We start from the raw sequence: 23,496 nt of genomic DNA on the forward strand, positions 1-23,496 counted from the left end.
CGTGCGTGACCCCAGCGCCCCAGCGATGCTCCGGCCGGCGGAGACCCTGTAACTTTATTTCGCTGCAGTAAATCTCCAGCACCGGCCAGCGACATCTTAGGAGCCACTCGCTCCGAGAGCCTCAGGACCCAAGACCTCGGCATCCTCCAGGTCCCCTTGGGTGGGAGCTCCCCGCAGCCCCCACGCGCCCTAGCCCTGGTCTTCCCTGGGGCAGGCTTGAGCCAGGAGCCAGGCATCTTCCCCGACCCCTTAGCTATGGCGCTCGTTTTTGCGGGGAGTCAGGACTGATTGATCCCGTAGGGTAGAGGCTGGCGTGCAGGAGCCGTGCCCTCGGTGAACCCGTGCGCCGGTTGCTGATAGAGGGTGCCCGGGGCAGCCCTTTGGCCGAGGGCGGGGGTTGGACAGGTGAAGAGAGGCAGGCGGGCCCGGAGGCACGCCTCACTCCCTAGCCCGCCCCGAGGTCAACCTGCCCCACCCCTGGGCTCCCGGCGGCCTCCAGCTCTCCCCGCCCAGAGCTGCGGGTACGAAGGGGCAGGGCTTGTGGCAGGGGAGGGGCGGGCCCAGAGGGACAGGTTCCTCCTGCGTCTTGATTCCCAGGACTCTGGGCTACCGAACCTGTCGACCGGCCAGAAACAGCTGATGGAGGCCCCTCTGCAGGCAGGAATGGTAAAGCAGGAGAGCTCGGAGGTTGCGAGGCTCCGCGGGGACTACAACTCCCGGCGTGCTCAGCGCGTGTCCTCGCAGTCCCGCTGGAACCGGGCTGGGTGTTCAGGCGGAACTATACTTCCCGGCGTGCACCGCGCGCGTATGGCGGAGCCGCCGGGGAGAGTTGCGCCGCCTCCTACCCCCGCCCTGGGGGGGAGTCGCGCTGTCCCATTCTGCAGATGGAGACACAGAGGGCTGGGGCGGCTGTCAACTTCTCGGGCGTGGACATAGCGCCATGGGATGGGGTCCAGGACGTCCTGGCCCCCGGGGAGGGCTCGGTGGGGCGGGTGTGCGATGCGCAGCCCGTGCCGTTCGTCCCGCAGGTGCTGGGCGTGATGATCGGGGCCGGAGTCGCCGTGTTCGTCACCGCCGTGCTCATTCTCCTGGTAGTGCGGAGGCTTCGAGTGCCGAGTGAGGACCCGAGGGCCCCTCTGGGGGGCTGCGTGGTGGGGAGCTGAGACGCCGGGCTCCGGAGGCAGCAGGGTCTGCACGCCTGTCCCCTCTCTGGCCGCGCGGCGGCTGCGCAGAGCTCAGAGCGCCCCTCTCCCCTTACCCTAGAAACCCCAGCCCCGGACGGCCCGCGGTACCGGTTCCGGAAGAGGGACAAAGTGCTTTTCTATGGCCGGAAGATTATGCGGAAGGTGAGTCTAGTACCAACAGGCTCCGGCTGACCACACAGAGGCCCTGCCCTTAGTTAACAACCCTGTAAAGCCCTCCTCCTTGGTTAAGGACTTGCATCTGAAACCCCTCTGCCCCCGGGGTCTAGCAGCTGACCCTGAACTAGCAGCTGACCTGCTCTTCCCCTTGATTATACTAGGTGTCACAATCCACTTCCTCCCTGGTGGACACCTCCGTCTCCACCGCTTCCAGGCCTCGCATGAAGAAGAAACTCAAGATGCTGAACATTGCCAAGAAGTAAGGCAGTGCGGAGCGCGCCTGGCCCTGGGCTCCCTCGGGGCCATCTGAGGGATCAAGCCACGTATCGAGTTTCTTTCCACCGGTGGGCTGTCTTGGGTCTTCCACCGCACACCGGACAGGCCGCCCCCTAGGGGCTATCTCAGAGACATTCCCCTACCAGTGCCGCCCCTCCCGAGAGGCTATCTGTGAGCTGTTTGCTCTTCAGTCCGTGTCTCTGACACCTTGTGGGGGGTCTGTACCTGGGGTTTTATTTAGGCTATTTCATGGGTCTCCTCACACAAGGGGTGCGCTGAGGGGTTATCTTAGGTGTTTCTGTGACCAGCTGGGAGAGCTACCTGTAGCCTCTGTTCTCCAGGGCTGTCTCAGCAGCCTTGCTACATCAGAAAACATCTCTCCATGTCTCCTCCCTTGGAGCCTTCCCACACCAAGGCGGCTACGGCAGGGATTGTGTTCCCTGGGACTTACCTCAGGAGTCTTCTTGCAGGAGAAACAGGAGGGGCGGCTCAGGGTGCCTGTCATTAGCGAAGGACGCCCTCGGGGCCTCTGAGGAAGGCTCTTCCAGGGATCTTTTTAAGTTGGGAGCTGGCTCGAGGGTCTCCTAAGAGCATGGAGTCCACTTCGCGAGATATGGAGGGCTGCCCCAGGGCTGTCCATGACCAACATGTCCTATCACGTGACTGTCTGTGACTTGAGAGGGCTGTCTCTAGTTCTCCATGTCGGACACTGTATCTCGAGGCGCTCCACATCTCAGCGCCTGCACACCCTTGAAAAGCTACCCTGATGTCATGGCCATCCGAGGGCTAGCCCGCAGCCTCCCTGTTCAGATGAGCTCTGTCTGGATTTCTCTGTATCGCGGAGTTTAACTCGGGGAATTGCTCATACCAGAGGGTCTGTCTCGGGTGTCTCGTGAGCAGTGTGGGGCTGTCACAGCAGTAACCGACGTGTGGGGAAGGGCTCTCTCAGGTCTAGGAATAGCAAGCAGGCTGTACCTGGATTCTCCGCGTGCCACGGGCGCTGTGTCAGAGTTCTCTGGGAGGGAGGATTAGCTCAGGGACCTTATAAAGAACAGAGCGGCTGTGTCCGAAGTCTCCTCGTATAATGGAAGTTACGCCAGGGGTCTGCCTCCACTAGAGGCCATCTCAGGAGTCTGGCCTGTGGCTGCGGGAAGGACTATGTCAGGGGTCCCATGATGAACAGGTGTTCTTTCTAAAGTCTTCCCGAGTCTTAGAAGCCATGTCCGGCGTCTAACTAGAGGGTCATTTCCGGGGCCTGTGACTAGAGGAGGGGTGACCTCAGGGGTTTTCTGTATGGGGCCAGATAGTAAACGTCTTAGGCTGTGCAGCCACATACAACTCTGCTGTAACCATTCCACTCTGTTGTGGCATGAAAACAGCCACAGACAACATGGGCGTGAATGAAGGAATGTATCTATGTGCCACTAAAACCTTATGTGCAAAAAAGAAGCGAGGGCCTGGTCTGGCCAGGAGGCCAGAATTTGCTGATCCCTGTTCTGTGTGACTGAGGAGCAAGGGTGGGTGGGGATCTCAGGTCTGCCGTGCCTGCTCCCTGCTCCCCCCAGGATCCTCCGCATCCAGAAGGAGACTCCCACCCTGCAGCGGAAGGAGCCCCCGCCGGCCGTGCTGGAGGCCGACCTGACCGAGGGCGACCTGGCCAACTCCCACCTGCCCTCCGAGGTGCTCTACATGCTGAAGAACGTGCGGTCAGTGCCGGGGCCGGAGCCGGAGCCGGGCGCAGCCGGGGCTGCAGAGCTGGGTGCCCGGCTGACCTGCGCGCCTCTCCCCTCCCCCATCCAACAGGGTGCTGGGCCACTTCGAGAAGCCGCTCTTTCTGGAGCTCTGCCGGCACATGATCTTCCAGCGGCTCAGCCAGGGCGACTACGTCTTCCGGCCAGGCCAGCCAGACGCCAGCATCTATGTGGTGCAGGACGGGCTGCTGGAGCTCTGCCTGCCGGGGCCTGTAAGTGGGCTCCCGCGGGGAGACAGGCAGCAGTGCGGAGGCCACGGGACAGGCACTGCTGGTGGTCATCGGGCTGGTGGTCTTCCGAGACGAGCAGGCCGGGGCTGGGAGCAGATGCCCGGGGGTACCTGGGTGGTCAGGGGTTGCAGTTAGTTATGGGCAAGAAACGGGTGCTGGTCAGAAGGTGCGGTGGGGCCGGAGACCGGGGCCCCAGTGGGCACGGTGGGTGAGTGTGGGGGCCGGGCTGTGGTTGGAGATGGGATGCGGTTGGCACCCCGGTCACCGCCCTGACCCCACCATGTGTGACAGGATGGGAAGGAGTGTGTGGTGAAGGAAGTGGGCCCCGGGGACAGTGTCAACAGCCTCCTGAGCATCCTGGATGTCATCACTGTGAGTGGCCAGTTTGGGGCGGCCCCGGTCTCTGTCCCGATGCTGCTGTGGGGGAGCAGTGAGGACTCAGCCGCTGACCTCGATTCTCCTCGTGTCCCTGCACCCCCAGGGCCACCAGCACCCCCAGCGCACGGTGTCGGCCCGCGCCGCCCGAGACTCCACCGTGCTGCGGCTGCCGGTGGAGGCCTTCTCCGCCGTGTTCACCAAGTACCCGGAGAGCCTGGTGCGGGTGGTGCAGGTCAGCGGCCTCCCGCCTCCTCACCACAGGCACCCGGGCCGGGACCCGCAGTCCCTCAAGCTGTGCTCTTAGCCCTGAGCAGCCAGACCCCTGTGCTGCCGACTCTCCCGTTAGCTGTCTGACCCATCTCCCCAGGCTCTGCTCCTCCTTGTGGGTTCCTCCCTGGCCCCTCTGGCTCTGCTCTCCCCTCAGTGCTCCCAACCTTGGTCTTGGCTCCACCCAGCCCCCTCCCCATGTGTGGCCACACCCCTTAATGCTTCCTCTCACCTTTCTTGGGCCCCTCTGCTGACTGACTGGCTTCCTGGCCCTGGCCCTCTCCTGGCCCCGCCCCGCTGACCACGGCCCTGCAGATCATCATGGTGAGGCTGCAGAGAGTCACCTTCCTGGCCCTCCACAACTACCTGGGTCTGACCAATGAGCTCTTCAGCCACGTGAGTCCCTGGGGTGGGGGGTTGGAAGGGTGGAGGGCACATGCCTCCCAGGATTGGCCATAACGGTGCTCTCTGCCCCCAGGAGATCCAGCCCCTGCGCCTCTTCCCCAGCCCCGGCCTCCCAGCTCGCACCAGCCCCGTCCGAGGCTCCAAGCGCATTGTCAGCACCTCGGCAACCGAGGAGCCGCGGGAGGCCCCTGGCCGGCCACCTGACCCCACCGGGGCCCCTCTGCCTGGACCGGCAGGTACCTGAGATGACCCATGTAGGGACCCGGCTCTGACTCCTGGCCTCAGCTCTGTAGACCAAGCACGTCAAACTCGCGGCCTGCGGGCCGCATGCCTCGGTTATTTGGCCCGTGTTAGCCTTTGAGCTTGACGTGCTTCCGTAGACCCATTGGGAGGACCCTTCCTAGGCTCCTAGTCCCCGGACGCTGAGGAGACTGCCCCCCGCACCCTTCAGCTCCCACCCCCGTGGTAGGAGCCTGAACGCGTGTCTCCCTCAGGGGACCTGGCGAAGCCCTCATCCCTGGAAGGCCCCCCGGCCCCCCTGCTGAGCCGCTGCATCTCCATGCCAGTGGACATCTCAGGTCTGGGGCCTGGGCCGGGAGCGGGAGGCATCGGACTTCTGGGTTGGAATGCAGGCTGGCCCGGCTTTATTTCCCTTATCTGTCCAACGGAAACCGGCAGCACTTTCTGCTGACGTTTTCACGGTGCTCATTGGGATGATGCCCTCCCAGCCGCGGTGAGGGTCCGAGGAGTGCAGTCATTGGTTAGCCACACCTGCACGGGTTGGCAGTGCACATGGGCACCGCCGGCGTGGACTGCAGCTGTGGTCAGTCTGGCCTCCGTTGCTTTTATTGTCCCCTGCCCACTGCAGGCTTGCAGGGAGGTCCCCGCTCGGACTTCGACATGGCGTATGAGCGCGGCCGGATTTCCGTGTCTCTGCAAGAAGAGGCTTCAGTGGGGCCCCAGGTAGTCCCTGTGTGGGTAAGGCCGCCCTCTGCCCTTCCCTGGGGGAAAGTTGGGTGGGAGCAGGGAGGTCACGGGCCCTGCCCCATGTAGACTCCCACTCAGGAGCCCCGGGAGCAGCCGGCAGGGGCCTGCGAGTACAGCTACTGCGAGGATGAGTCAGCCACCGGCGGCTGCCCCTTCGGGCCCTACCAGGGCCGCCAGACCAGCAGCATCTTTGAGGCGGCAAAGCGGGAGCTGGCCAAGTTGATGCGGATTGAGGTGGGTGGCCTTGGCCCAGGGCTGGGGGACTAGGGGAGCATGGGGGAGGCCTGGCTGGACCAGTCTCACCCTCCCTCCCTCCTTAGGACCCCTCCCTCCTGAACAGCCGTGTCTTGCTTCATCATGCCAAAGCCGGCACCATCATTGCCCGCCAGGGGGACCAGGTGAGCTGACCCCTGACCTTTAAACTTACAACTGTGACCTGAGGCCTCTGTGGTCTCTGATCCTTGCTCTTTGACCCCACTTGTAGAACTCTTAGTCTGTGATTTCCAGTCCCTGACCCTCGGATCCTACGGACCCCCAGCTCACGCACCCCTTATCCTCTGGACCAAGCGTGTCAGACTTGCGGCCGTGGGCCCCCTGCCTCGTTTATTGGCCCGTGTTAGCCTTTGAGTTTGACATGCTTGCTCTGGACCAATCAGTCTTTGACACTTTTTGCTAAGACCCCAGCCCCCAGATCTGTTACCTGCCTTGGCCTTTCCTGCAACCTGTTTTCTGGGCTTTTGATTCTGTAATACACCCTGATGCCCGGCCCCCTGCTGGGACTGATAAATGTGTACAAACTGGAATCAGGACCCAGAGGCCATGAACTGGCCCCAGGAGCTGGACTTCAGGGCCTGCTGGGAGGCTTGAACACTGCCCCATGGATCCCTCTGTCCTCCATTTGGGGACACGGAGGCCGTGACCTCATATCAGGAAGCACAGAGGAAGGGGGTTCTGGAGGGAGGGGCTCGATTGAAAACCCGGACTCTGGCCAGATCCCTGTGTGATCTCGGGCCAATCACCTAGGAAGTTCTCTGCTTCCTCCTCTGTGGGATGGAAGTAGTTGCAGTAACTGCCACCAGCTAAAGAGGAAGTAGTCTGAGCTGCCTAAGGCTGACAAGCCCAGGGAAGGGCGTGGAGCGGCCGCTCAGGGTGACACAGAGGGCAGCGTGGCACAGGTACTGAGACTGACGCGCTGCTTGGGTGGAGTGTGGGCGCCTGGCCTGTGGCCGGCTGACTCAGCTGTCGCCTCCAGCTGCTCACTGCAGCCATGGGCTCCCTTCTGCAGAGGGCGTCAGCTGTTTGTGGTTTGGGGATGAGCTGAGAAAGGGTGGTCCTAGCATGGCCCTGTCGGCTCAGTGCAGCCGTGGGTGCTAACGGGTCGCTGGCCTGCGGCCCCTCGGGGTCTCAGGGTCCTCCCAGCTTGGTTAGGGATGTGACTGTGCTGTCCCTCTCTCAAACTTCACGCTGATGGTTTTCCACCTGGGCGAGTTTTGCCCTCAGCAGACATTTGGTAATGTAGAGACGTTTTTATTGACGTGAGAGGGTATAACTGGCTACTGGCATCTAATGGTTAGAGGCCAGGATGCCAGAACACACAGCAGAATTGCCCAGCCTAGAATGTCAGTAATGCCACGGCTGAGAAACTGCTTTCCGCAGATATTTCCCCGGTTTGGGGAATGCTGGCTGCTTTCCCTCTTCCTGGAAGTTTCCGCGGAGCAGACTGGCCTGGGGGAAGTCAGAGGTCAGAGGTCCTCTTTCCAGGCTCTGAGGAGTCCCGCAGCAGAGAAACGGGCTTCCCGCCTGGTGGCAAACAGCAGCCCAATGTTAGTGACGTCCACTCGTATCCCAGACCGGCCTAGAGTCTGCGGTCGGGGGTCCCGGCGTATGTGTGTCTCCGGGCTGTGCCCTCCGGGGCCTGGCAGTGCGTTGGTGCTCCCTGGAGCTTTGTGAGGTGCCAGACAGGTTGCTCTGGTGGATGAAGCAGAAATCTTCCTTCTCTGTGCAGTTTCACTTCCTTGTTTACAGAAGGTTGGGAAGGGAGGTGTCTGGGTAGGCAGCTGACCAGAGGGAGGAGGGGCGCCTGTTCGGACTGCGTGTTTGCTGTGTCTCAGGTCCGGCCCGTGTGGCAGCTGCAGAGGGGAAAGCCAGGCCTCTGCCCTCGAGGCCCACAGTCCGGATGGGGTTCCATTCAGAGGGTGTGAGGCCTGTGTGTCCGCGCACAGAGGAGCTGCTCTCGCTCTGCAGACTGCTCCGGCGGGCAGCCTCTGAGGAAGTGACCTGCTCTGAGAAGGGATGGTGGGAGGGATGTGCGTGTAACGGGGGCAAAGAGCATTCTAGGCAGAGGGAAGAGCTTCTGCCAACTGCTTCCCATGGGAGAAGAAATGCGTCGTTTTCTGGAAAACTAGGGCGTCAACAGGCATGGCGGGGGCAAGGGGAGGGGAGCAGAGGGGAGTTCTATGTTTGTGATAGTTTCATTGCGGTGTAATTCACATACTATGCAGTCCGCCCATTTACAGAGTGGTTTTTAGTATACTCAGAGTTGCACAATCCATTTTAGAACATTTTTGTCACCTTGAAAAGCAATCCCACCCACTTTAGCGATCAGCCTCCTGCCTCCTGACGTACCCGTCCCCATGCCCTCAACAGCTCTCGTTTTACTTCTGCGTAGTTGCCTGTCCTGGACATTTCATATCAATGGAGCCACATGCTATGTGGCCTTCTGTGTTTGGCTTCCAACTGAGCATCATGTTTTCAAGGTTCAATCCTGTTCGTGCTTCACTCCTTCTCTGTACGATAATACTTTACTGAGTGGACATTCAGCCCTTCTCTGCCTCGTTCATCTGGGTTATTCTCTGCCTTTTGGCTCTTTGATGCACAAGTTTCCATGTGGACGTAGTTTCATTTCTGTGGGTAGATACCGAGGAGTCACACTGCCGGGTCCTAGGGCAGCTCTGCCTTTTACCCTCTGAGCACCGCCCCCCGGGCAGTGTGTGAGGCCCTGTTTCTCCACATTCTCTTGAACATTTTTTGATCCTAGTGAGTGTGAAGTGGCATCTCATTTTGGTTTTGATTTGCATTTCCCTAATGGGTTATGATCTTTTCATGTGCTTATATCTCTTGGAGAGGTGTCTATTCAGATCCTGTGTCCATTTTTAAATTGGGTTATTTGTTTTATTTGAGTTATACGATTTCTGTATATATTCAAAATTCAAGACCCTTAGCAGGCAATATAATTTGCAAATATGTTCTCCCATTCTTTCTTGGTAGTGTCCTTTGAAGTTCAAAAGTTTGTTTTGTTTTGTTTTAAAGTTCAAAAGTTTTGATTTATTTTGTTGGTTATGCAACAAGAATCCACTATCAAATTCAAGGTCATGAAGATGGACCCCTGTATTTTCTTTGAAGAGTTTTATAGTTTTAATTCTTACATTCATATTTTTAATCCATTTTGATACGATGTAAGGTGAAGATCCAACTTCATTCTTCCATGTGGCTACCCAATTGCCCAGATGAGCAAAGAGGATTTAAGCCACCCCCCTGGGTAGCCAATCCTTGCAGCCTCTGCTGGCTGTGTTGGAAATAGTTCATGGGCCATAATCTGGGTTTAAGAGTTTGGTGATCCATTAGCAGCGTCTGCCCTGAGCGCTGAGTAACATGCTGCTCGTGGAGCTATGCAAAGCCTTCGCTCCCTCCGCTGCTGCCTTTGGGGTGAACGGGCTGAGCGGGGTGCGAGTGCTGGCCCTGTGCCCATCTCCTGGTGCCTGCCCTAGGATGTGAGCCTGCACTTCGTGCTCTGGGGCTGCCTGCACGTCTACCAGCGCATGATCGACAAGGCTGAGGACGTGTGCCTGTTCGTGGCCCAGCCCGGCGAGCTGGTGGGGCAGCTGGCGGTGCTCACTGGGGAGCCCCTCATCTTCACGCTGCGAGCCCAGCGCGACTGCACCTTCCTGCGCATCTCCAAGGGCGACTTCTATGAGTACGACGGGCCCTGGCTCCCTGCCCTGGGAGAGGCTGCCCTCCGGAGGCTTACACCCTACCAGGGAGCTTTGGCCCTCCAGCCCCAGCTCCGGCCTCACCCCCCTGCCCCCTCGCTCCGGGCAGTTCCGGACCCCAGCCATGGGCGTCTGTCTGCCCCGCAGGATCATGCGCGCCCAGCCCAGCGTGGTGCTGAGCGCGGCGCACACGGTGGCCGCCAGGATGTCGCCCTTCGTGCGCCAGATGGACTTTGCCATCGACTGGACGGCCGTGGAGGCTGGCCGAGCGCTGTACAGGTGCGGGTCCCCCCACCCTTCCCACCCCCGGGCCTCAGCCCTGGCCGCCTCCTGTGACCACTCCCACCCCAGGCAGGGCGACCGCTCCGACTGCACCTACATCGTGCTCAACGGGCGGCTGCGCAGCGTCATCCAGCGCGGCAGCGGCAAGAAGGAGCTGGTGGGCGAGTACGGCCGCGGGGACCTGGTCGGAGTGGTGAGCGGGCCGCACCCCTGACCTCTGACCTCCCCCAGGCCAGTCTTCTCCCCGCCCCCCCCCCCCCCCCCCCCCGCCCCATACACACCATCTCCCCGCCCCCAACATCCACAACAGACACAGTCTGACCGGCGGTGAACACCTGTGACCTCCCCGTCCCCTTCTCCCGGCGCCTTCCGTGGGCGGGGGTGGGGCCTCACCGGGAAGGTGACAGACTGCCCCGGACCTCTCCCACCAGCCCCCCCCCCCTCCCGGATCCCTGTGCTCCCTCTCCGGGGCCCTAATGGGTAGCGAGGCTGGGTTCCTTCCACCCCCATTGGGGCCACTGAGTGGAGCGGGCTGCCTCTTGGGGGGGGGGGGAGGGGAGGGGAGAGGGGGACCCCCCTTACCCATTCTGCCCACTCGGAGCCCCCTGCCCAGCCCTCTGGTCATGCCCGGCTCCCCCAGGTGGAGGCGCTGACGCGGCAGCCGCGCGCCACCACGGTGCACGCCGTGCGGGACACGGAGCTGGCCAAGCTGCCCGAGGGCACCCTGGGCCACATCAAGCGCCGCTACCCGCAGGTGCGGCCCCCTCCTCCGGGTGCGGTGCGGCTGGCCCTCAAGGGCGGGCCGGGGGCGGGGCCTAACGCGGGGAAGGGGAGGCGGGAGGAATCGGAGGGCGAGGTGCCTCCATCCCGCTGGACCCCGATCTCAACGCCCAGGTCGTGACCCGCCTCATCCACCTGCTGAGCCAGAAAATCCTGGGGAATTTGCAGCAGCTGCAAGGGCCTTTCCCAGGTGAGACCCGGCAGGTGCCCAGGTGCTGGGGGGGTGGGGAGGAGGGGAGGGGTGTAGTGGACACTTAGGACCTGCTGGGGAGCGAGCCCTGCCCCGGGGCATGCTGGGAAACCAAGTCCAGGAGGGTTCGAGCTCCGGCCCGTGCTGTCGGAGGGAGTTGGGTGCCTGGGCATGCCGGGAATGGAGTCGCACTCCGGCTACTTGCTTATGGGATCTAAAATGTCACTTCTGTTGAGGGGGCAGAGTTTTAGGGGCGAGCTTCATTCCAGGAGGCAGAACTTGACTGAAGGATGGAGAACAGGGAATGCTGGGAAATGGAGTTCCTGGGTGGCGTGTCCGTCCCCCCCCCCCCCCCCCCATCCCAGGGAGGTTGAGATGGGGCCTCTGCGTGCTGGGAGGTGTGATTTCCATGAACTAGGGAGCCCTGGGAAATGCAGTTGGATGTGGACTGTGTGTAAATATGGGACTGAGACTAGCAATCTCTTTGCCTCCCTTTTACCCAGGGGCTTCTGCCCCATCAGCCTTGACTGTCGCCCCCCCCCCCCTCCCCCCGCGGCAGCGGTGAGCAGTGGCCAAAAGCGCCTCATGCCGCGGTCAGATGCCCCCTCCCCCACAGCCCTGACTTGTGTGTAGTACACACTGTAGACAAATGCCGAGCCATCCTTGACGTGATTCTGGGGCAGCCTTGGGTTAGGGACGTTAAAATTTTGAGCTTTCAAGAGCCTCTCTGCTGAGGTTCCCAAAGTGTGGTACACGTCCCCCCAGGGGTACGGGGAGAGTTTGGTGGGGGTACGCGTTGCACCGGAGTTCGGTGGGGATATGCACTGCACCGTGCTTAGCTGCGCCTAATTCTACGTTCTCATGAGTACGAGGGGTACTCAGCGTTACGGAAATTATAGAAGGGGTACACATGTCAAAAGTTTGGGAAACACTGCTCTATAGCAAAGGCATTTTTGCTCTGGTCAATTTGCTCAGTGATTAGAGCACCGGCCCCCACGTGCAGTTCAATCCCCCACCCCTGTCAGGAGAAGAATGGAAGGCAACCAATCAATGTCTCTCTCTCTCTCTCTCTCTCTCTCTCTCTCTCTCTCTCTCTCTCTCTCTCACACACACACACACACACACACACACACTCTCTCTCTCTCTCTCTCTCTCATTGATGTTTCTCTTCTCCCTCTCTCTCGTTCTCTTTCCCTCCTACACCCTTTCTTCTACTCTCTCTAAAAACCAATGGGATAAATACCTCCAGTCCTCCAGTGAGGGAAAAACAAAGCAGAAAAGGCATATTCCAGGGAGCACGCAGTGTGTGCGAGGCTCTGTACCCGGCATGGGTGCGGGGCACAGCAGGCCCTAGAGGGGTTTTCAGCCGCAGGCGAACCTCAGACAAGTGCTGTGCAGACCACACAGGAGGGTCTGGGTTGAGGGGACTAGCTTTTCAGAGGACAGGAGCTGAGACTTGATAAACGAAGAGGGCTTTGGAGGTTCTGCACCGGGTTTGGAGGTTTTGAAATGCTTGGAGGACAGTGAGTGATGGGGCGATCGGCAGGGCAGGTCGCACAGGGCTGGGGCCTGGGAAGGCGTCTGAGCTGCTCAGGGTGTGGGAAGCGGCTGGAGGCAGAGGCTCGGCACCCGGCAGCTGGTGGGAGTGAGGGTGTGCGTGGGGGCGGAGGAAGCAGTATGTGGGCCAAAGGTGTTTGTTTCTGCTTAGTTTTGTGTTAAGTCCCTTCAGCGGACAGAGACACCCAAGCCAGCCTGGGGCGGGCACCGATGGGTGCATGCAGGCGCTGTGGGTGCCATTGAGGACGTTAGAGCCATAATTGAAGGTTGGCCGAGTCCTGCCACGTGTGGCTCAGGCTCCTCACTGGTCTCACTAAGCCTCAGCTGCGGACATGGGGCAGGGTGCTGAGGAGGAGGAGGAGGGCCTCCCTCTCGGACACGGCTGCACAGCAGATTTCATCCTTTGGGGTCTCAGCAGGCTCGGGACTGGGCGTCCCCCCTCACTCGGAACTCACCAACCCAGCCAGCAACCTGGCCACGGTGGCAGTCCTGCCTGTGTGCGCGGAGGTGCCCATGGTGGCCTTCACCCTGGAGCTCCAGCACGCCCTGCAGGCCATCGGTCAGTGGGGTCTGCGGGGCACGGCGCGTGGGGGGCACTGACCAGTGAGTGGAGGTGCCCAGTGGGCCCATGGGGGTGGGCAGAACAGGCCGCAGGAGTGGGGTGGGGTATCTGTTCTAGGAGAGGCCTAACCTCTCTTCCTTACCCATCCCAGGCCCCACACTCCTCCTCAACAGTGACATCATCCGGGCACGCCTGGGTGCCTCCGCACTGGACAGGTGTGTGCTGGGGCAGGAGTGGGGTGTGAGGGATGGACTTGAGTGTAGGATTCTCTCAGATGCAGTTTCAGATCTGGCTGTGGGCTGGGAGCATGCTCCCCACCTGTCTGTCTAGTTAGTGGGACGAATCCGCCCCTGGCGGGAGGCGTGTGGGAGCCCAGGTGTCTGAGTCCCCCCAGCAGTGGAGTGGGGTGGTCTCTGACCTGCCCCAGGATGATCGCCCCCGCCCCCCCCTAGCATCCAGGAGTTCCGGCTGTCGGGGTGGCTGGCCCAGCAGGAGGACACGCACCGCATCGTGCTCTACCAGACAGACTCCTCGCTGACGCCCTGGACGGTGCGCTGCCTGCGCCAGGCCGACTGCATCCTCATCGTGGGCCTGGGCGACCAGGAGCCCACGCTTGGCCAGGTCAGGAGGCCATCCACGGTGATCCCGCTCCCAGCCGCCCCCTCCCCTCCGGTGCTTGCACCAGGGCCACAGGCCCCCTCGCTGTGGGGCGAGCTAACTGTTAGGGACCCGAGTCATTGGTGATGGTGACGCCGCCCCCGCTGTCCCGCAGCTGGAGCAGATGCTGGAGAACACGGCGGTGCGCGCCCTCAAGCAGCTGGTGCTGCTGCACCGGGAGGAGGGCCCGGGCCCCGCGCGCACCGTGGAGTGGCTCAACATGCGCAGCTGGTGCTCCGGGCACCTGCACCTGCGCTGCCCGCGCCGCCTCTTCTCGCGCCGCAGTCCTGCCAAGCTGGTGAGGCGGGTCCACAGAGAAGGTCCCCCTTCAGACCGAGCTGGGGGTGGCTGCCGGGCGTGGCCGAGGGGCCTGCGGAGACCAGAAGCTCCCCCTCCACCCACTGCTTACCGTGTCTTGTTCCCATCCCAGCACGAGCTGTACGAGAAGGTGTTCTCGCGGCGTGTGGACCGGCACAGCGACTTCTCCCGCCTGGCGCGCGTGCTCACCGGCAACACCATCGCCCTGGTGCTGGGTGGGGGCGGAGCCAGGTGAGGGGTGTGGCCAGCACTGACGGGGGCGGGGCCAGGTGGGGTGTGGCCATCACTGACAGGGGTGGAGCCAGATGAGGGGTGTGGCCAGCACTGGCAGGGGTGTGGCCAGTGAGGGGTGTGGCCAACACTGGCGGGGGTGGAGCCAGTGGAGGTGTGGCCAGCACTGGCAGGGGCGGAGCCCGAGGATGGAGCCAGGTGTGGGTGTGGCCAGCACTTGTGGGGGCGGAGCCAGTGAGGGTGTGGCCAGCACTGGCGGGGGCAGAGCCCAAGGGTGGAGCTTACTGGGGTGAGATCCCATGGGGTGGGGCTGGCACCAGTTCCTGGCCAGTGGGGGAGTTGGAGAAGGGACTCTCCTGGGGTGCAGCCAAAGGGGTTCCCAGCATGTCACCAGGGCTCCTCTTCCTGCAGGGGCTGCTCTCACATCGGGGTGCTGAAGGCACTAGAAGAGGCGGGGGTCCCTGTGGACCTAGTGGGCGGCACTTCCATCGGCTCCTTCATCGGGGCCCTGTATGCCGAAGAGCGGAGCGCCAGCCGAACTAAGCAGCGGGCCCGCGAGTGGGCCAAGGTGTGTGTTGGGAGACCTCCCCACCCCAGAACACCCTAAAACATGATCCCATGGGGGCTCTGGTTTAATTTGTGGACACTTAATGGAATATCTTCGGGACTGTGGATGAGCCCATCACATGTCGGCTAGTGACCTCAGCCCCCGTCCCCATTGAGCAATCCGCATTCTTAGTGACCACTTGTCAGTGACCCCAAGTGATTCCTGTCTCACGCCCGCTGGCCCCCAGAGCATGACTTCCGTGCTGGAGCCCATGCTGGACCTCACATACCCCGCCACCTCCATGTTCACGGGGTCCGCCTTCAACCGCAGCATCCACCGCGTCTTCCAGGACAAGCAGATTGAGGTGCGCGCACCCCCCCGCCCCCCTCCCGCTCTGTCCCTGCCCCTGTCCGCCGGGGTCCCGCTCCTCCCCAACCTTGGTCCTTGTCCTCACAGGACCTGTGGCTGCCATACTTCAACGTGACCACGGACATCACTGCCTCGGCCATGCGTGTGCACAAAGACGGTGGGTGCCCCGGCCGGCCCCACGGCATCGGTGGCCACCTGGGGGGCGGGCAGGCAGGGCAGCCAGGTGTCCGGGACACTGTTAACACGAGTGACCGTCATCCTGACCTGATTGCCAGCACTAACCATCACCCACTAATGCCCCAGAGTCCCAGGTATGTGTGTCCTCAGGGTGGGGGCCGGGAAGCAGTCAGGCACCTCACCCCCTCACGCCATCCCTGCAGGCTGCGTGTGGCGCTACGTCCGGGCCAGTGCCTCCTACTGCCCCTACCTGCCCCCGCTCTGCGACCCCAAGGACGGGCACCTGCTGGTGGACGGGTGCTACGTCAACAACGTGCCAGGTCAGCGAGCCCACCAGGCTGGCCGGGCCTCTGAGCGTGTCTGAGAGTGTCTGTGCGTGTCTGTGTCTGTGTGTCCCACTGGGCAGGCTCCCTATGGCGATACGTGCGCGCCAGCATGACGCTCTCGGGCTACCTGCCCCCGCTCTGCGACCCCAAGGACGGGCACCTCCTCATGGACGGCGGCTACATCAACAACCTGCCAGGCAAGTGGCTGCCCGCTCGCTCATGTGCACACACGTGCACACAGGCACATAGTGAGCGAGTGGGCCCGTGCACAGGCATACACGCAGACAGGCGCCCAGGAGGACATGTGTGCAAGCAGACCTGCGCAGGGCACTGGACACGCACACACTTAGATGCATGAGCAGATATGTGGATGAGCGGAGGACAGGAATGTGCAGATGGAAAGTGGACCCATATGTAAGATGCAGGTGAATGCACACAGACGTGTACACACAGCACCGGACTTGGGATAGAACAGGACATCTTTACTGCATCTGCTCACGTGCACATTGTCATAGATGCTCGGAAGGCAGGTAGGGTACTCATGTGCACAAGGTTAGGTGCACGTGCACGGATAAGAACACATGCATTAATGAAATTGGGTACATGTCCTCACACTCAGTCTATCCACACTCATGCTTTCTAAGACGTACATAAGTGTACACACTGAGGTAGGCGGGCACCTGCAAGACCAAGTCAAGTGTCCTTTCTCCCCCTCTGACTGTGCAGATAAGAGGCAGGCCGGTTTGCAATTGGAAATTTTACCTGCCGGACACGTGCATACAGAGTACACCTTCACTGGCTGCGCACACACGCTTGCAGTCCTGTATGCCAGGCCTTGGCAAACTCTGACCTGAAGGTCAAATCCGGCCCCTGCCTGAGTTTGTCAATAAAATCTTATTGACACACAATCACACCCAGTCATTTACTCATTGTCTGTGGCTGCTTTCTTGCCATAATAGTGTAGTTGGTAGTTGTGACACAGATCATGTGGCCTGCAAAGCTGAAATTATTTTCTTGGCCGTTTCCAGAAAAAATTTGCCAACTCTTGTTTAGGTGCTCTGTACATGTACCTGCACTAACATCACCACACACTTCACGTGGGTGTAAACCCGTGGGTGGGTAGGCATACTTGGACGCATAAGGAAGCACAGACGTTGATGTTGATGTAGGTACACGATGACTCAAAAGAATACAGACATGCCCAGGGATGTGTACAGGGATGCAGGCATGTCCAGAGCGTGTGTGTTCACAGAGACACATGGACAGTGTACTCAGACATACAAACCAGCTCTGAGGGACACATGGGAAGTCTGACAGAGACTCATTTTTCTGGGCTGAGTGTGGTTATAGGACCCTGTCCCTATCCCCCCAGGTTTTCCCAGACCCTCAGGGACCCTCAGTGGGCCACATGGACCCACAGACCCACCACCCTCCCTGCTGGGCCCTCCCCCATCACCTCCTCTGTTCTGCTTCCCTGCTCCTGGCTCCCTGTCCCTTGTCACAGCCCCAGAGTCTCTCTCTTCCATTGCCCTAACCCTGATCTCTTTCTCCTCCCCAAACCTCCTGCTGATTCTGCTTCCCTGCATTTCTCCCTGTGGCCTGTCTCCTGGTCTTTACTTCTTGCATCTCTGCCTCCAGGTCTCCTTACAGCTCTGTCTCTACATCACTCTCCTCCCACTTCCCTGTCCTGCCTTTTCCCCAGCAATTTTATCCCTCTGTCCCCAACCCCTACATCCCTCTGGCGTGGTTCCTCACTTCCAGAAGCTCCGACCTCTGACCCTGTCTCCTCCCCATCATGGGCATCACTTTCCATGCCATTTGCATGCCAACATGCTGTTTGCATGGGTTGTTTTGCGTGACATTGCATGATGGTGTCTGTGGGACCGGGTTTTTTCTGCTCTGGGCCCTGGTGGGGAGCCACCCGCTGACCCCCTGGCCCCACAGCGGACATCGCCCGCAGCATGGGTGCCAAGACAGTCATTGCCATTGACGTCGGGAGCCAGGACGAGACGGACCTCAGCACCTACGGGGACAGCCTGTCTGGCTGGTGGCTGCTGTGGAAGCGGCTAAACCCTTGGGCGGATAAGATCAAGGTTCCAGACATGGCTGAGATCCAGTCCCGCCTGGCCTACGTGTCCTGCGTACGCCAGCTGGAGGTGGTCAAGTCCAGCTCCTACTGCGAGTACCTGCGCCCCCCCATCGACTGCTTCAAGACCATGGACTTCGGGAAGTTCGACCAGATCTATGTGAGTGGGGGGAGTGCCTGGCGGGTGAGGGCTGGCAGAGCTTTACTGCTGAACGTCCAGAGCAGCAAGAGGGGAAGGGTTCGAGAGCTCCCTCCCGATGGGAACTGCGGGGAATAGAACAGTCGTCAATTAGTGATGTCTGTCTGGACGTGGCCATGGGACATGCTGCCCACATGCTGTGTATGAACTAAGCTGCTTACGTGCCAGCTGCACTACCGGAAGCACTGTGCAGAGATTTCTGCATTGGTGGGCATTTCTGCATTAGTGATCAACTAGTATGTCTGCCAGGGTGAGCGAGGGAAGGAGCAGTGTGTATGTCATGCGCCACTGGCCCTGAGAAATGTGCCGTTGCCCATTTTCCTGCGTGGAGAATGTCCGATGCTCTTCCCGGGCTGATGGGAAAGTGCCCTGGTGGGTTAGCGGTGTCTGTGGGTACGGGAGCTGGCGATATCCACACCTGTACTGCATATTTGGAGAACTTGAAATAAGGTTGCCACCACCATCTCAAGTCATTGTGGCACATGCCCCACTGCACGGGGATTTGGGGAAAGATCGTGAATGATGGATTGGTAATGTCTGGCAGGGGCACAGGATGGGGGACATGGGCCAGGGGTGCTACATATGGCTGACTCCAAAATAGGGTTAGCCTCAAACGCTAGTGCCCCAAAGCAGCAGGCTTTCGAGGGGCCGGGCCTGGGGCAGGCAGCGTGGGACGCAGTGAGAGGACCGGGCGGAGAACGTCGGGGGGTCGCAGCGTGGGTGGCCCGTCCCCTGCCTCCCTGCAGGACGTGGGCTACCAGTACGGGAAGGCTGTGTTCGGGGGCTGGACCCGGGGCGACGTCATTGAGAAGATGCTCACAGACCGGCGGTCTGCTGACCTCATTGAGAGCCGCCGGGCGGACGTAAGCCGGGCTCCCCAGCCCCCGGGGTCCCCAGGTCTCCCCGGTCTCTCTGAGCGCCCCGACCGAGAGCGCCCCTCAGGACGTGTCCCCACGCCCAGGACGCAGGAGCCTCTGAGGCGCTCACCCACGTCACCCACAGGTGCTGGCCTTCCCCAGCTCCGGCTTCACGGACTTGGCGGAGATCGTGTCCCGGATCGAGCCCCCCACCACCTACGTCTCCGATGGCTGTGCTGACGGTGAGGGCGCCTCCGGGCGGGGCGGGACGTGGGGGAGGTGCCCGCCCGCCAGGGCCCTCACTGACAGCTCCCGGTTCTAGGGGAAGAGTCGGACTGCCTGACGGAGTACGAGGAGGACGCAGGCCCTGACTGCTCCCGGGACGAGGGGGGCTCTCCCGAGGGCGCCAGCCCCAGCACCGCCTCTGAGCTGGTGAGCGAGCGGCCGGCGATGGCCGGGGGGTGTGCTGCGCGGCCTGCCCGGCCTGTCGGGGTGACGTGGGGCTCTGTCCGCAGGAGGAGGACAAGTCGGTTCTCAGGCACCGGCGCGGCCTGCCACAGGACGCTGCCAGCTCGCCCCCGGACACCTGAGGACCCGAGGGGCCGACCCCCTGCCTGCTGCTGTGCCTGTGACCTCCGGTCTCCTTGACCTCCGGTCTCCGTGACCTCTGGTCTCCGTGACCTCCCGTCTCCGTGACCTCCCGTCTCCCTGACCTCCCGTCTCCCTGACCTCCCGTCTCCCTGACCTCCGGTCTCCCTGACCTCCGGTCTCCGTGACCTCCGGTCTCCCTGACCTCCGGTCTCCCTGACCTCCGGTCTCCCTGACCTCCGGTCTCCGTGACCTCCGGTCTCCGTGACCTCCGGTCTCCCTGACCTCCGGTCTCCGTGACCTCCGGGCTCCGTGACCTCCCGTCTCCCTGACCTCCCGTCTCCCTGACCTCCCGTCTCCCTGACCTCCGGGCTCCGTGACCTCCCGTCTCCCTGACCTCTGGGCTCCCGGGCCCTCCCGTCTCCATAACCTCCAGTCTCCATGACCTCTCGGCTCCCTGACCTCTGTCTCCCTGACCTCCCGTCTCCCGGGACCTCCAGGGTCCACGCACTGGACTGCTGCCCCTCCGAGAGGGCGGCACTACACTGATGACCTTGACCCGTCATTCCCAATAAACCTTCCATTCTCGGAGGAGGCCATGTCATTCTTGGGTTCAGGGGATCTCACCCCACCTTCCATGCTTAGGACGGCTGGGCTGGAACTTGTCACAGTGACCCACCCCCCGCTCAGGCTGAGCTCCATGAGCTGGGCGAGCCATCCAGAACCCACCTGGAGCCCCACTGCCTCCAGATGCTGCATGCCCGCCCCAGGGATCCCAGATGTCCGGGGTGCCCGTCCTGACACCACTCATTCTCCCGCCCCTGGGCTGGTCATACTGTGTGCAGGTCCTCCAAGTTTTCTGTATGTTCCTATCATGTGCACTGCTGAGCCTGGTTCCTGAGAGACACGCCATGTGCTTGCACATGTACACATACGGGTACACACAGGCACAGGGTTCAATGACTTTATTCTGTTTCCCAGGCATTGTCCCTACTGTGTGCTCAGCTGAGGTCACACAGAATGAGCCATCCCTACTGTGCACTCTTGCCCACTGTCCTGGCGTGTCGGTTAAGAGCTTAAGAGTGTGAAGCCAAACTGCCTTACGTGAAACCCAGTCTGGCCTCTTCACAGAACTTGGGGCCTCAGTTGCTCCAGCTGTGAGGTGGGGGTGCTGATAGCATCCACCTCCTGAGGCGTTTCTGTTCCTGATCCTGCCAGCCGGGCTGGGTTTGGGGGGACAAGGCTGGAGGCCAGAGACCAGGGAGAGACAACGAGGCCTAAATTAGGGGCGGGCGTGGGGACGGTGAGGAGAGACGATGCCCAGGTGACATTCCAGTAACATTCGGTGGGACACAGACTAGTGAGAGTGGGAGGGCGGTTGGGGTGCCAAGGAGATTGCACAGATGACGGGGGCCGTCTTTACCGAGGCAGGATGAGGGGAAAGGAGGGGCGGGAAAGATGGCGGACTCCGTTTAGAACTTGTTGAGTTTGAGGAGCTGAAGGGACCATGGGGGGGAGGGGGACTGACAGGGGCTCTGGGCATTTGGGGACAGGCGCTTAGGAGACAGCTGTGCCAGGAACACGTCTGAGGTGTCAGGACAGTGGTGGAGGCTGGTGCTGTGAGGAGAGAAGGCGGTAAGAAAAGCCATGGGGCTGTGTGTTGGTCCTACTGTGTGTGTTCTGTCTCTACATGCCCCTCCAAGCCTTGAGCTAGCCTGGCAATTTACACCTGCTGGGTGGGGTGGGCTTCCTTCCTTCCTAATTCTGGTGACTGCTTTGGGGTACTGCTCTTCAAGGGGGGTTTGGGTTGAGCTCAAGAGGGGCTGGAGCGTCCCAGAGTCCCAGCTACCATGGAGAGCACCGCAGCTGGGGGCTAGGAGATTTGTTATCCCAGTTCTGCCATCAAGGTGTCTGCAGGGCTGGTTCCTCTTGGCCTGTAGACACCCTTTGTCCCTGTGTCCCCACACGGCCTTCCCTCTGTGTGTCTGTCTCAACCTCTTCTTAAGGACACCCGTTACATTGGTCAGGGCCCACCGTAACAGGCTCATTTTTAGATATATATATATATTCTTGTTGACTTCAGAGAGGAAAGGAGAGAAACATCAATGATGAGAGGAAATCATTGATTGGCTGCCTCCTGCACCTGGAACCAAGGCTGCAACCCAGGCATGTGCCCTTGACCAGAATCGAACCCGGGACCCTCAAGTCCACAGGCCAACGCTCTATCCACTGAGCCACACCGGCGAGGGCACAGGCTCACTTTTTACTTAATGACCCTGTTAAGCACTCTGTCTCCAAAGCACTCACATTCTGAAGCCCTGAGGACTAGGACTTCAATATGAATTGGGTGGGACGGACACAGTTGACCCTGGATCAAACCACCCGATTTGAATTCCTGTTTCTTCCAATTCCCCGATTTTGCGAGCAAAAGACCTGGCCTTTCTGAGGTTTGGCTCCCGTATGAGTTTCTTACACTCTGTAACTAGTGACCACAAACTTGGAGGCTCCAATAGCAACACACTTTCTTCCCTTACAGTTGGAGGCAGAAAGTTGAATTAACAACCTCTCCCTTCGGGGAGCTGGTCTCAGGTGTCGGCGCCACCACCAGCAGGGACACTGCCAGCCCGCGAGGCCCCTCTGCTTTCCCCTCAGTCCTCATAGGAGGACGTGTTTTCATTGATGGGGGGCGGGGGTGACGTGCCTGCGCAGGAGACATTGATGTGACAGAAACTTCGATCAGTTGTCTCCCGCACACGCCAGGACCAGCTGCCCGGGTATGTGCCCTGACCAGGAATCAAAGCCACAACCTTTAGTGCACAGGGCAATGCTCCAGCCAACAGCCACACTGACCAGGGTGCACCAATACTCTTCTGCTCCCCCAAACGTCAGAGATGTGCCCTGAAGTCCTTTGCTCTGAGCAGCTAAGTAAGCCTGCCCTCACAGCACCTCTTCAGACTCTGCATCTCTGACGCCCGCCCTCACTGTCCTGGCCTCCATATAACAGTCTCTCCACAGCCATCTCACTGTCTCTCACAGACCCTCCTGTGCGGTCTGCACAGCACTTGTCTGAGGTTTGCCTGCGGCTGCAAACGCCTCTAGGGCCTGCTGTGCCCCCACCCCATGCCGGGCAGAGGGCCTCGCTCACACTGGGTGCTCCCTGGGAAATGCCTTTTCTCTCTTTTCCTCATCCAAGAAGTGAAGATATTTTTCCATTGATTTTTAGAGAGCGTGGAAGGGAGGGGTATAGGAGAGGAGAGAGAGAGAGAGGAGAGAGAAACATTGATGTGAGAAAGAAAGAAACCACCTGCTCTTAGTAGGTGTGCAGTCAGTGTTTGTTGAATGAGCTCAAACCCTGAAGACAGAAAAGATCCTGAGATGTCTCCCCCACCCTGGGAACCACACTGAAACCGCACTGATTCTCCCTTTCTTTTAGTAGTTTTTTAAATTGATTTCAGAGAGAGGAAGGGAGAGAGAGAGAGGGATAGGAACAATGAGAGAGTCGTTGATTGGCTATCTCCTGCACACCCCCTACTGAGGTTCAAGCCCAAAACCTGGGCATGTGCCCTGACCGGGAATCAAACCTTGGCCTCCTGGTTCATGGGTCAACACTCAACCCCTGAGCCACACTGGCCGGGCAGTTTCCCTTTCTTTTAAGCACCTACGAGCACCCCCAGCAGCAATAGCAGAGGGAACTGATTACGGCCGAATTGCCATAGAGCAGGCATATTCTCTCTGGTTTCTCATAGAAGCTCTAAGGAGAACACGTCAGGGTCCTCCGGAAGGGGAAACGGAGGCTCAGAGGGGGTCTGAGGTGCGCAGTTGCTGGGAGATGGAGCCAGGGTTCATGCCCGTTAGCTTACTCACCGTCCCGTGCTGTTCCCAGCGCGGGCTTGGTGAGGTTCCTGCCGTTGCCTGCAGTCCTGCGAGCAGCACTGATCCCCAGGGAAGAAGTCCTCCCTGGACCTACCGCCGAGGTGTCCCAAGACTCACCCACTTAGACTGGCATCGGCCTTCACTCATCCTGGCAGGAAGGGCCCTGGCACTGGAGTTGGCATGGAGTCTGTTAACCTGGATTGTGCCTCTCAACTCATATGTTGAAGTCTTAAGCCCCAGCACTCAGAATGTG

General features: G+C 60.5%; 1 protein-coding gene across 19 annotated transcripts; it reads left to right on the forward strand.

Moving 5' to 3' along the window:
* The first annotated feature begins 503 nt into the window (after positions 1–503).
* PNPLA6 (patatin like domain 6, lysophospholipase) lies at positions 504–19,826 on the forward strand. Of its 19 annotated transcripts, none has more exons than XM_084885142.1 (33): positions 504–666; positions 1,029–1,116; positions 1,264–1,346; positions 1,523–1,620; positions 3,203–3,343; positions 3,441–3,600; positions 3,910–3,990; positions 4,100–4,228; positions 4,579–4,659; positions 4,742–4,904; positions 5,163–5,246; positions 5,537–5,631; positions 5,722–5,889; positions 5,976–6,053; positions 9,423–9,628; positions 9,792–9,923; positions 9,996–10,119; positions 10,567–10,680; positions 10,821–10,896; positions 12,872–13,012; positions 13,167–13,230; positions 13,468–13,636; positions 13,788–13,970; positions 14,103–14,221; positions 14,633–14,789; positions 15,016–15,132; positions 15,225–15,294; positions 15,518–15,634; positions 17,585–17,886; positions 18,672–18,788; positions 18,928–19,024; positions 19,105–19,214; positions 19,298–19,826. In XM_084885142.1, exons 1-33 carry the CDS (start codon positions 640–642, stop codon positions 19,370–19,372), a joined length of 3,966 nt encoding a protein of 1,321 aa, XP_084741268.1. In that variant the 5' UTR covers positions 504–639; the 3' UTR covers positions 19,373–19,826. The 19 variants fall into 19 exon arrangements, with proteins under 19 accessions (XP_084741268.1, XP_084741266.1, XP_084741267.1 ...); XM_084885140.1 differs by lacking the exon at positions 15,518–15,634 and adding an exon at positions 15,721–15,837 and having other exon boundaries at positions 506–666; positions 5,537–5,646; positions 12,869–13,012; XM_084885141.1 differs by lacking the exon at positions 15,518–15,634 and adding an exon at positions 15,721–15,837 and having other exon boundaries at positions 507–666; positions 5,537–5,646.
* The last annotated feature ends 3,670 nt before the right edge of the window (positions 19,827–23,496 follow it).

This window comes from Pipistrellus hanaki (assembly GCF_964339955.1).
Source record: "Pipistrellus hanaki genome assembly, chromosome: 5".
Classification (NCBI taxonomy): Eukaryota; Metazoa; Chordata; class Mammalia; order Chiroptera; family Vespertilionidae; genus Pipistrellus; species Pipistrellus hanaki.

Bases quoted from the DNA above. Each gene is read 5' to 3' on its own strand.
- PNPLA6 (XM_084885144.1), top strand. From the start codon at position 885: ATGGAGACACAGAGGGCTGGGGCGGCTGTCAACTTCTCGGGCGTGGAC. The intron at 13,971-14,102 runs GTGAGGCGGGTC...TTCCCATCCCAG, and splicing joins GCCGCAGTCCTGCCAAGCTG to CACGAGCTGTACGAGAAGGT. The intron at 17,887-18,671 runs GTGAGTGGGGGG...GCCTCCCTGCAG, and splicing joins GGAAGTTCGACCAGATCTAT to GACGTGGGCTACCAGTACGG.